We start from the raw sequence: 13,626 nt of genomic DNA, 5'->3' as shown, positions 1-13,626 counted from the left end.
ACCTGCTTCAGAGTGCAATTGACCTCGGACTGGGGCGATGATTCCTCTTCCAGCAGGACAATGGCCCAAAGCACACTGCCAAAATATCAGTGGAGTGGCTTCACAACAACTTGGTGAATGTCCTTGAGTGGCCCAGCCAGTGCCCAGATCTAAATCCTATTGAACATCTCTGGAGAGATCTGAAAATGGCTGTACACCGTTGCTTCCCATCCAACCTGATAGAGATTGAGAAGTACTGCAAAGAGGAACGGGCAAAAATTCCCAAAGACAGGTGTGGCAAGCTTGTGGCATCATATTAAAAAAGACTTGAGGCTGTAATTGCTGCCAAAGGTGCATCAACAAAGTATTGAGCAAAGGCTGTGAATACTTCTGTATGTCCTGTATGTCACCATTTTCCCTTATTTCTTGCTTTATTTTCCATTATGCACAGATTATAGTTACATGATGGGTTTGTCTGTCTGTTCTTTGTTTTCTGCAAAAACCATGATAAAAAATATTCAAAAACATTCTGAAATACTGTAAATTAATTATAAAAACGAAACCAAAACCACACCAAGTCAGTGCATGTTCCAGTTTATTTCATAATATTTACAGAAGATGTTTTGACACAATATGCATTCACTTCAGTGTCTTTTATCATCTTTTTTCTCCTTTCTTTAAAGTACATTGTTCCTATGACAAAATATCTCTACCCCTTTAGTGTCCTCTTAGCTCTTTAATAGATTTGGCGATTTGTCCCATTGTTCCTGTGGAGGCCAGTCGTGTATGGTCCAGGAGCCATATTCACAAAGCTTTATCCCCTGAGTTATTTAAAAATATCACAAAAAGTCACACACCAAACTGCAGGGCAATAGAGCGACCATGTACTTTGAGCATCCAGAAAAGCACTCTGCTAATTTGCCATGAGAAAAACACTGTCTTGAGGAGCAAGGAAACGGCAGTAGCTCTTTAAATAACTCCTGAGCGAATCTTTGTGAATAGTGGCTAAAGATTTACTTTGCTTTTACTCTGGACAAGGGTGCAAGACAAGTTAATACTGTATATGGAAAGTTTTGTGTGATTTTTGCAGAAATGGATCGTCTTTACACTCCAGTTGCAAGCTCCATGTCTGCGCGTACAAATTTCACAAGGGGTTTCCTTTAAAAATGGTCCATATTTCAACAAAATATGCTTGTAAATGATCATGTGAAAAAGAAAACAAGCAGTCTGTGTCTTTGGTTGTATTGATGGTTTTTCAGTTGTAGTTATATTCGTACCACACCTTTTTTTTAAGCCTTTAGTCATGGTATATTCAGTGGTGATATCATAGACAATTCATATTTACAACATCAGTTATGTTATCTTCCAGAATATGAGCAGTTTCCACATTGTATCAAATGACCAGTTGGACGAATCCTCCACTCATTTATAAGACAGACACATACAGCCTCTCATTGCTGTTTGCTATATTTGGCTTCGTAATTTCGCACATGTGCACCAGCAATGACTGACTTCTTTGTGCTACTTTCCCAAATTAGTTCCTCTGCATTTGGGTTAGTAGCATATCCAGCACCCTGTTTTGAATCAGGGAAAGTAGCTAGAAAGAAGACTTTATGGCATAGGGTACACATGGAAGAATAGGGAATAAGATAGCTAGCAAATTAAATACTCAACAAGGTGACTTTATCGTTTGGATTACAGCGAAGGAAAAAATTAAACTTATTAGCAGATCCAATAGTTTTCTTTTAATATTCAGCAGTCCATTCGCTCTTATATGAGCTTGCAAAATGCATATCTATGTTATAGAGCTGAATTTACAGGTTAATAATACATATAATTGACTTTAAATGCATGTGTACATTTACAGTATGTTAAAAAACTGATTGCGCCCTGTGATGTTATACAATTTTTCTTATGTAATTACATCAAAATGTCATTAAAACCATCCATCGGCCTAGTGTACTACTGGAGTCACAGTATTACTGTCTTTAGAAACAACAGTAACTGGTGTTTTGTCAGTGTTTGGCTGAAACACAGAGCTGCAATCATTATGTACATTAGAATAATAATAATAAATAAAAAAAACTTCCCTTTTTGTACATCCAAACACCCCGGAAGACCAACAAAATAGAAGTGAGCGTGAATTTACAGATACTTATAAATAATCCAGTTTTTAAAGGGAAGTTCTGCCAAACTAAGATATATTTAAGGGTAACACCCTGGAATATTAAAAAATAAATAATATCTGTAAGGTTTTACTTTTTTGCCTCAGTGTTAGTAGTATTGGTAAAGGTAAACTGGATATTAAGTGCTTATATAAAGTGCTGAAATTCAAATGATGCAACCATTGGCTGTGTGTGTAATATTTCCTCAAAATCATCCAATACAGCATCCTCATAACATCTCTGCTTTATAAAATGTATCACGATATATGTCAAAAGCAAGTAATCATGGGAATTGTCGCCAGAAGCGTAGAAAATGAGCCTTAATATTGCAATAGGCTCATTTGGAGTGTCAGTTTAGTGTGTAATTGCTGATAATTGGTGTTTAAGATGGTACAATCTTGCAAGACATTTGTGTTAAAAAAAAGCAAAATACATAGAGATATGAGTTGCGTAGGTTGTCATTGATCTCCGTTTCACTTATCAAATTGAAAGACTGGCCACAGGTGCATCGCCTACATTCTGTCTGAAGGCACCCAGCTAAAAATACCAGGAGCGGCGAATGAATGTAACTGTGGAACAACAGAAGGTCATGAAGTGGCTGTGGGTGTCAGATCTTGCTGTTCTCCAGGTGTGAGTCAATGTGCTTGATCAAGGCATCATCAGGGTAACCAACAGGAAAGATTAGCTGGCACAACGGGCAGCTCCTGACATCACCCTCCTCCTCTGTCTCCATCCACAGCTGCAATAGACACAGCGACAAGTTTGACCGATATAATGCTTAAAATTCACTAATAAAACAGATACATGTACTGTATAGAAATGTATAGTTCAATCAGTAAAGTCTAAAGCAAAGTCTTAACTAAAGTGCATGATGCAAAAGCATTAGTGGCATGTCCAAATCCACTTTTGCTATTTTAAGGATGGAAAAATAAGCTCTGCGCCATGTTGCTTCGGTCTAACAGGGTTGTGCTTATTCTCTTAATGAGTTATGGGTGTGTTTTGAGCATAACCTGCATTAAACCAATCAGAGTCTCCTCTCCTATTCCATTCAAGAGTCAGTTGCGTCACGCCATTGTGCATTTGCTATTTACACAGCAGACTTTGTAAGTAGAAAAACTGAATGCTTTACTAACGAAAAAACAGTTAAACAGATCTGCAGCACGAGGATGAAAAACAAGGCCTCCCCCATTCAGCCTCGTTACTTTCTCTATTTTACTCTACTCCTTTACTTTTGTGGATAAGGAAATGGTGTTTAACTCACTCCACTGAAGACATCCATTAGCCTACATATTTAAATTCGTTTGTTAGGTGCAAGATTTGTTTCAAAACTATTTCTAAATTCAGTTCTAATTTCTGGCGAACAAATAAATAAACAATAATTACAAAATGTGGTCAATATATATATGTGGTTATATCCAAACACGCATACTATTCTTATGCCCCATATAGTGATGCATACATGTCCAAAACCAGACAGGTGGACAAATCTAAGCTTTTGTTTTTAGTACAACATATATAAATATGCATATAATAAATAATACTGCTAATAATAATAATGACATTATACGAATGCAAATTGTCACTAATAAACTGAAAAGGCATGGAGGCATGAAGAAGGCATGGAGGCAGTTGTTTTTTATTTATGTAGAAAATATATTTTTTAACATTGTAATCCTTGAATTTTTTCAAATGTAAAGATATTTGTGTATTGCTGTATATCCTGTGTGTATTAAGCAGTGCAAGCATTTGAACCCACATAGGCGCATAACTAACGTGCTCTATGCGCTGGCCTTTAGACCTGTTTTCTGTTGGTCAATGCGCAGTCTATTTCAGTTCTTCTTCAGTTGAGTCCACAAAGTGGCGCAAATGGATTTGCTATTTAAACAACGTGGTGCAAAACGTGAAAATTAGGGTTGTGCTGGTCTGAAAATAGCAACAAATCACGCAAAATGTGTCTTACGTCTTATTGTGCCGGGTGTATAATAGGCCCCTTGACTAGAAAAAAAAACTGCAGCGCTCAAGCCTTCTGAACATTGGTTTCTCTGATATCTGTAAACATTGTTACTGTAGCAAATATATCTCAGTTTGTTATGGCGGTCAGACCCAGCAACAGCGGCTCATAAACTGATATAAGATTGGAGGTGAGCCAATATGGCCAATAGCAGACCGGAATTGTCCATTAGGAGGGATGTAGCCCTCATCTGAAATCACATACTTTCATACTATATATTAGTAACAAGTGCAGTCAAAAAGTCCCTGCTATTGCCTGCTACTTTTCAAAATGGTTAGAAAGTAAATTACTTTTTCTGAATATGTACCTACTCCTAAAATGATGCCATTTTGGATGCAATCTGTGTCCCTGTAGCCGCAGGCAACCGTGGCTCAACCAATGATGTGAGCTTTGGGATGGGGTTTTATATTTGTGTTATTTATTTGCAAAAAACAAAATAGGATTGAGCTATAGGAATGTAAGCCTGCATTCAAAACCACATGCTTTCATGTGATATATTAGGTGAAAAACTATTTTTGACAAATTATGGCCAAATCCCAATTCTATTTTTGTACCCCTTCCCCTTGGCCCTTGAAACTGAGTGTGAAGGGAAGGGCTGCAAATTTACCCCTAAGAAATGAGACAGCACTACAGCACCTGCACGTGCCATCATATGTAATCGCAATCTTTTACTTCATATGAGATCGACGATCGCGACGGCTGTAGTTTTTCCCTGTAGCGTTTTTTTTTTGTACTTTAGGAAATCACTGAAGGCATATATAATTTTATCATAATGATATAAGTTGGCAATAAGCTTGTAACTGTACTGTGCATTTACACAGTGGCCATATTCATCTATGTAAACACACCAAAAACAACATTAAGTTTATAGCACACACTGTGATAAGCTCATTCACAGCCAGCAGACTTTTCTGACAGGGAATTCGAGTGTCATTGAGTGCCACTCAATGAGATGTGAAAGTATGTTGTGGGAATACTATACAGGAGTTATTATTACGGATTATTGATATCGAAATTTAGCGGTATTTATTTTAGCTTTTTTTAAGTATGACGGTTAAACATGAACACCATTATGACTGTATTAAAAACATGTGCTTGTTTGTTGTAAAAATTCGGTATAATGACAAAAAATACAAATTTGTGCATCTCCTGACATCTGTTTGCAGCCTTGCTGCTGTTGTAGCTGGTGTATTCTTGGAAATGTTCTTACCCCTTGGTTTCGAGTGTGGTCCTGAAAAACCTTTGTTTTAAGGGCTATATAGCCCTTCCCCTTTGCCCTATAGCAAATGCCCCTAAGGGGAAGGGCTAAGGAGTAGAATTGGGATTGGGCCTATGTCTAAATTCACAATGTCAGAAAAGTATCCAGATGACCTGTCCCATACTGGGATACTGTTCCTTGAGGCCACAGGAGAGGGTTTGTGAATGGCAATGAAGTGACTGATGCTGCAGCAGTAGTTCACATAATAATCGTTCACATAAAAATTGTTAATAAATGTAATAATAATTACTGGCCCCTGTGAAAACATTTCGTAGATGTCGCAGACGAAGGTGAAGAGCAGGGGGGTGGGGGGTTAGGGTGGAAGGTGCAGGTGAAAGTAAAAACTGAGTGGGGGGTGGTGGTGGGGGGCGGATGGATGGTGGTGATTATAGTGGACGAAAGTGAAGAGAACTAAACTAAACTTCAACTATGAAAACTGGACTGAATGAGTTTCAATTTACTAGAACTTCTATGTTCAGCTGCTTTGACACAATCTACATGGTAAAAGCGCTATAGACATAAAGATTAATTGAATTGAATTGTATAGAATGGCTGTGAAGTAATTACTTGAGGAAAATAAGTACAAACATGTGATTTCAGATGCAGTCTAAAAGTCTGGGTCTGCTACTTGTTTTACGATCTGCTTCATCTTGTTCAGATGGACGAATTAGGCAGAATAAGTCGACTAGTTGGTACTACTTGGCGATAGTGCTCCATCTTGCAGAGATGGACAAATTAGACAAAAGCAGTGTCACCTAGTCGACTTATTTTACTTCATCATTCACCTTGCACCTGTGCTAATCCATGCACAATATTCACACATACATTATATTAAGCAGGACAGCATTATTCTGCAGAAATGTTCCCCTGGCATGCTGCATACTCACATTGATTGATGGCCAAGACTGGGCATGCTCTGCGTGCAGGTATCCAGGTGGGTGGCAGCTTAGGGTGTTGGGACGGGAAGGAATAGGGAATGCTGAACAAGAGGCTGGACCTCTGGAGCTCGATGAGGGACTCGACACCCCCAGTGTTCGCGGAGGACTGATTGGATGAGGGCAGGACCACTCCTCCTCATCCTCTGAAGACTGCGGAGGCTGTGGGGATGAATGCAGAGGTGTTGGACTGGGTTGAGGATCGAAATGCAAGTGGGACACCTCTGAGTGGTGAAAAGATAACTCCCTGGACAGCCGTGGAGATTCAACCAATCCCCCATCGCCTCCAACCCCAGACTGAGAGCTCTGTCTCTGAACTAGCATGTGCTGGCTTCCTCCATGCTGCTGCTGTTGTTGCTGCTGCTGTTGCTGCTGCTGCTTGTGGTAGCTGTCAACGTAGGGTCGAGGTTTGGGTAGGGTGGACACCGGGTCCAGAGTGAACCGTGGAGGACGTTGATAAGCCGATGGATCAGCTACTTCAGAGTAACTGCGTCTTCCCTGGAAACTGGCCCTCAGGTGATGGGAAGTGGGCCTGCAGGAATAGGATGCAGGGCCATCGCTGAGTTCAGGCAGAGGCGAGCGACGGTGCATGTCCGGAGAGAGACGCTGCAGCACAGGAGAGCGCCGCTGGGGCACAGGGGAGTGTCGCTGCTGGATGGGGGAATGTCGCTGTTGGATTGGAGAATGGCGCTGTGGAACTGGAGAATGCCTCTGGTGAGGGACAGGAGAGTGGCGCTGAACTACATTAGCAAATCAAGAGAAAAACAAGACATGGAAAAGTGAAAAAAAAACATAAATAATAATCGATTGAATACAAGAAAATCCTTGTCCTAAACATTTTCTCACAAATTATACAATCAATACACACTCACCAGCAACTTCAGTTGGTTTAACTGAATGGGGAAACACCCATACACGCTCATTCACACACATACACTATGGAGAGTTTAGTTTATTCAATTTACCTATACTGCATGCCTTTGGACTGTGGAGGAAACTGGAGCTCATGGAGAAAACCCACACAAACATAGGGAGAACATACAAACTCATACAAACTTTGTGTCGTCAATGCGACTAGGTGAACTTTTAATGATGGAGGAGAGACTTGTGGTCACTGTTTCTAGTTATCCAGAGCTGTATTACTTTACAGATCTTGAATATCACAATACTACACTGTAAAAAATTAATCCGTAAAATTTACGGTAAAAAAACGGCAGCTGTGGTTGCCAGTATTTTACTGTTAAAATATGGTACAAACCGTAAAAGTAGTTTCTCATTTTTACAGTAAACTACCGTATTTCATTAATTTATAGATGTAATATGTCTGTATTTTGAATAACCAATATCTACACATCTTTTGTTACACAGATAGACATGTTGTCACAGCCATTTGCAGGTGGAGATGACAAAAGTTACATAATGAACCATCGCTCATCCCAAACAACTTTTCCCACAAGTAAAAAAGTGTATAAATGTATAGAAGGTGCTCATTGTCATTCACGCAGCTACTAAACACAAGTATGGTTACAAGAAAGAAATCAAAGTCATGAAATAAACATTGTTTATCAACATTAGTTGTAACATAAATCTCTAATGTACATAACTGATGGGGAAACAACTAAAAAGATTCATATTAATGTCAACAAAAAGCATAAAAACTGATGTGCCATGCAGGGAATTCTGGGAAAGTCAGTTTACGGTTATTCGCCGTATATATTAAGGAAACAAACCGTTAACCAGGTTACGGATTTTTTTCTGTAGCATTTTTACAGTTTTTTACCGTTGAAATCACGGGCATTTTTTACAGTGTATTAAATATTACAATTATAACATTGACAGCAACACGACTCGCGCACAATACGGGTCAGCTGATTCAGTCGTTTCCTAGTGACAAACAAAAGAGCACATCGCTTCTTTTTTTCTTGTTAACATAAAGGCAGTGCGGTGCGCTTCGTGTTTTTGGAACGGAAAGGTGTGCTCTTTGTGATCGGCCCCTAAATGTTCAACAAATATTTGTTAACTCTCGGGACAGTAACACGTGCAAACACACGTGTCTACAGACGTATTTTGCCAAAGCAGCAAAATGAAAGAAGCAAATTGCTGGTCACAGTTGAGTTGACATAAACCAGCGCTGATGCTGATCGCCTCTGTGCTGGAGCCACGTCATAAACTTAACAAACAGGCTATTGATGATTTGGTGTGCAACCCACAAACCAACCTTTTTTTCCATTTTGAAAATTACAGTTATTAATAGTTCTTATATAATATCAGTTTTTAAAATAGCCTACATAATCTACTAATCAAACAAATCCAAAGATTTTCTTGATTTTTGTATAATGATACCTCTGCACCAAACTTTACAGCTTAAAAAACATGTAAGCAAATTAATGCAATATCATATGTAAACAACAAAATTGCTATACAAAAAGTCAACATATGAGCCTTGAAGTTCATTGTCATTTTCTTTCATCACACGCAGCTCGCGCACATGAACCGCGAGTGAGACAGAGGAAATAAGACATAATCTTTAATCTAATGACTTTTATTAAAAATATTGACAGAGGTTTTGTGAAATAATATTAACAGTGGAGCATTAAATGCATAATTCCTGTGGAGCGACGGATTTGATGTAGCTTGATTTTTATTTATTATTATTATTATTTTTTTTTTGACGGAAGAAAAAAACATGATTAGACAAACAGCAGACCCTCAGCCTCCTCCACTGTACCAGCTCCATCTTTTAGTCCAATTGTCTTAAAAAGAAAGAGTTTGCAGGACTTTGCTTAAAACCCAGGAAATAAAAGTGATAATGGCCTTGATTTCACTTCTAATCTTCAGTTTAGCAGTTTAGTTCTTTAGCACTTTGAGCACTTGTTATTGTTTAGAAGAAAACACTTTATTTGTCATGGTACTTTTAAATAAATAGAGAGTCTATCTCAGTCTCAGTTTACCAGTTTTTAAGCACTTTAAGCTCTTGTTACTTTATTTTTTGTTAATATCATCAATATAAAGTCCTTCTGCACAGTTTCTCTCCATACCCCCCAAGCCCCCCCTCCCCAACAACAACAACAACAACAACAACAACAACAACAACAACAAAAACTTCAGGCTCAGGATTTTTTTTGCTCTAACTATGCTCTAAGTAAACTTTAAGCTCTATAGAAGCGTTTAAAAAATATCTAGTAAAACATTATTTACTGTCATCATGGCAAAGATAAAAGAAATCAGTTATTATAGATGAGTTGTTAAAACTATTATGTTTAGAAATGTGTTGAACAGAAATTGGGGAAAAATAAACGGGGGCTAATAATTCAGGGGGGCTAATAATTCTGACTTCAACTGTATACATTTTTTTTAATTCTTCAACAACAAAAAAGATAAAACTAAAATTTGAATTTGTTAAAAGTAATGTGGTTCCTTTTATTACCGGAAGAATATCTTGAAAGGCTTTGCAAAGAAAACGGTCCCTAATGGACAGATACATGTCTGTAATGACTTCCTCTTCCCCTTACATTTCCTCTTGAGTTATTTTCATTTTGTTTTCCTGTGCATTCACCCTGAGAACCTGTGTTGGGCTACTTCAACACAGTTTTCTGACTAGCAACGGGTACACAAGATCTAGTACAGAAGATGCATCTCTCAAGAAGTCTAGCGTGCATATATATACATATATACAGAGCTTCCTGCAATCATGAGATTGCAATCTCCTATTTAGAGAAATCAGTCCTATCTATGAATCAGTACGGTTTTTGTACGGTTTTTCCCCCCCTCCATCTCCACTTCTGCTTTTTTGGTCTGGTTTTAACATTAGATGTGTTCTGTGGTTTAGCAGAGGTGCAAAAAAGATAAGAGGGAGTTGTTTATGTTCTCAAACTGTAAAGAAGAGGCACTCAACTTTAGAGGAGATCAGAACATGTCAGCAAAAATATTCCTTATGGAATTTAACAAGATAGCAAACAAGCATGCAGGGCTTTAAAAAGGGCATGTTATCAAACAACTATGCTGAATTTTGATGAGTTTGACAAATTGGTTCAATTACAAAAGCTGCTCATTATAATATGAAAATCTAATTATTACCTAAATTAGGTCCTCATTACAGTATAAGACATGGAGTATTAGCATCTGTAAGGTCAGGAGCTGATGCTGTGTATTTGGGCCTGATTGGCAGTCGATGTTCAAATCTATCCCAAAGGTCTTCATTAAGGATCACATGGCTATGGCCAATTAAGCAATATTGGAATATACCGGTATACTTTTTTTCTATTTGCAATCTTTTTTTAAAATGTTCATTATACACCTTTTGGTGCTTTATGAGAGTTTATAGTTGTTCACAATATTATACAGTAGTCAGGGCCAGATTAAGAACATATTGGGCCATGGGCAAACCCAAGGGTCTCATTTATTTTATTGTCTTTCAAAAATTGTATTATTATTATTATTAATTTGTGAATTAAAATTAGATTAGATTAGATTCAACTTTATTGTCATTATACATGTACAAGTACAAGGCAACGAAATGCAATTAAAATTATCTAATTGTAAAAATATATTTGATTTATATTTGATTAATATAAATGTTTTCTATTTGACTTAAGTAGGTGCACAAGCATAGAAAATTAATCACATAACATAAACTTTAAATTTTATACAGGCTGGCAAAGTCACTAAAAAACACCTTTGCATCCTAAATGAGTGCTTTTCAATAAATACTTTAAATAGGGTTATCTTTCAAATTTATACTTTAAACTTTAGCTGAGCGGAAATGCCTAAAACATTTTTAAAAGCTCATTTCCCCTTTGGTCTTAATCAATTTTATTTTTTTGCCTGCGTCAATATTTGATTGCTCCGGATTATTAGGCGTCTATGGTTTTTATAAAAGTGGAAATTCATTAATTTAAAACTTTGCCTTCTAACTGGTTGAGTTAGACTTAAACCAAGTATTTTCCTGACATGGATACTCCTCAGTGATTGACATTTTGATAACTCTGTGTGTAGGCTATTTGCTTTGGTCAGACGCTGTTTCAGTTATGCGAGGGCAGAATTGCGCAGGTGCGCGGCCAAGACTGAGGTTCGGTTATAAGTTCATTCTGTATGATTCCACCTATATCCCGGATGTTTGGATTCTTACTTTTTGTTTTGTTGAATTTCACTTGGTTGGACTATCTTTGACCGGAATGTTCTTGCGGTAGCACCGAAATAAGTAACTGACAAATAAGGGACTTTCCTGGGAATAAGCGGGCCATCTGGTCACTGGGGACTAAACAGGGCTATTCAAAACTTAGCCAAAGCAGCTCCGAGGCATAGTTTAGTGGAGCGACGGCGTCACTGTTTGTGAACCGCAGCGAGCCGAAAGGTTGCGAGACTCAATGAAATATTAATAACTGATTATATTTTACTGTATACTTTATTTTAAATTTACCTTAACCAAGTTTACGGCTTTCCTTTCCACATATTCTGATGGAATAATTAAACATTTAAGATCATTTATTAAAAACGTTTAGCAATTTTCTCCTCTGGAAACTATTGGCCACTATTGTATGTGTATCCCAGAAATACATGAGATATGCCATATCATACCTGGGCTTGCCGGCTCCTGTGAGGCTTTCCGGAGTATCTCAGTCTGTTTCGAGGTCAGAGACTGCAACTTGCCCAACTCCTCTGTTAGTTCAGTATAAGCCAAAGCCAGATTTACTCTGTAGAGAGAGCAGGAGAAAGAGACAGACTGAGAAAAGACTCTGGCAGAGAGAGAGTCAAATGTAATTTATTAAAGGCGTCTGAGAAATTAAAATTCTGGTGATCTTTTGACATAACAAAAGGTCATTGTGCTATAGAAAAACACCATGCAATTATCTTGTTAGTCTAAAAACATCTTATTCTAATGCCAATCTGCCAAAATGCCATTGTAGAATGTGCCACTGTATTACATAATACTGTTGCTAAACCCTGCCTCTACAGAAGATTAATGTCTGCTTCTACATTAGTCTGTTTAGCTCTGCCTATTGAAATATAATAATTAATGAGAGATGCAAATGCAGGTGTATATAGAAACCAAATTGTAAAGATAACCCAAGATAAGATTTAGGTAAAACACATTTTTTCCACTGCCTTCCTTTTGATCCTATAACATTGGGAAAGTGTCATTAATTCATTTTCCTTCAGCTTAGTCTCTATTTCAGAAATCACCACAGCAGATTGAACCACTAACTTTTCCACCATATGTTTTACACAGTGGATACTCTTCCAGCCGCAACCTAGTTCTGGGAAACACCCTTACAAACTCATTCACACACATACAGTACGGCCAATTTAGTTAATTCAATTCACATGTACTGCATGTCTTTGGACTGGGGAGTGTGTTTACTTTATATTTAACCTAGGTGTTTAGTCTATAGTATATAGTAGTAGTAGTATAGTATAGTATATAGACCATGTCAATAAGAGCTCAGTCTTTTGCTTACTTTTTCACCACAGATTTGTGGAATGTACAGATTGGATTTTCAGAAAGATTGAAAGTATGCCAGCTTTAGTAGATCTGACAGTAATGCCACACCACACAAGGTGTAAGGGTTAGTTCTCCCAAATCTGAAAATTTACTCACTATTTACTATTTACTTTAATTTAAACCTTTATTAGTTTCTTTATTCTATTGAACGCAAGAGAAGATATTTTGAAGAAAGCTAAAAACCTGTAACCGCTGACTTCCATAGTGGGAAAAACAAAGGATGAAGAAATGAAACAGGTTTACAACAAGAAAAGGGTGAACAAACGATGACAGAATTTTCATTTTTGGGTGAACTATCCCTTTAAGTAACTGTTTTTGTTACAGTATGCTGGTACTATTGCTTTATTACAGATCATTTGTCATGTACTATACTGTATATCTGTTTATAACCTAAATCACAGCAGCATCATGAAGCATGTGAAGGATGCACTGTAGGCTGTCAAACATACATTCAGAAGTTTTCAATGGCGGTCCCACTAGTTTTTAATTTTTAAATATGAACACTGTTAGCCAATCATACCAGTGGGCATTCACTTTTGAATCTACAATCTGCCACACCTAATCAAATGATGTATTCTGATGAAGGCAAGCAAACCAGGACCGTAAACAACCTACTTTTAAATTATGATTTCCTTAGTGTAAAAATCTTGAGAACAATATAAGTTCATAATCCATTTAAACCATTATAGTCTTCCAACTACCTGTAATTAAGTAATCAGGTGCTAAATGCATTGAAATAGTATATTTAATTAAAGTACTCATTGCCAGGTGCAATT

The 13,626-nt window shown here is 37.5% G+C and overlaps 1 protein-coding gene across 1 annotated transcript in view; it reads right to left on the bottom strand.

Annotated features, from left to right (window-relative positions):
* Positions 1 to 568: 568 nt before the first annotated feature.
* Positions 569 to 13,626, bottom strand: part of tbkbp1 (TBK1 binding protein 1) — a 92,878-nt gene continuing 79,820 nt past the window's right edge. The window contains exons 8-10 of the mRNA XM_056470055.1: positions 11,926 to 12,041; positions 6,301 to 7,088; positions 569 to 2,883 (exon numbers count right to left, since the gene is read on the bottom strand). Coding sequence (XP_056326030.1) covers positions 2,752 to 2,883; positions 6,301 to 7,088; positions 11,926 to 12,041 — 1,036 coding nt within the window. The 3' untranslated portion in view covers positions 569 to 2,751. The remainder of the gene's footprint in view (positions 2,884 to 6,300; positions 7,089 to 11,925; positions 12,042 to 13,626) is intronic.

Source organism: Danio aesculapii, chromosome 12 (assembly GCF_903798145.1).
Source record: "Danio aesculapii chromosome 12, fDanAes4.1, whole genome shotgun sequence".
NCBI classification, from domain to species: domain Eukaryota; kingdom Metazoa; phylum Chordata; class Actinopteri; order Cypriniformes; family Danionidae; genus Danio; species Danio aesculapii.
Note: the sequence above shows the minus strand (reverse complement) of the source record. Positions and strands in the feature narration are given on the sequence as shown.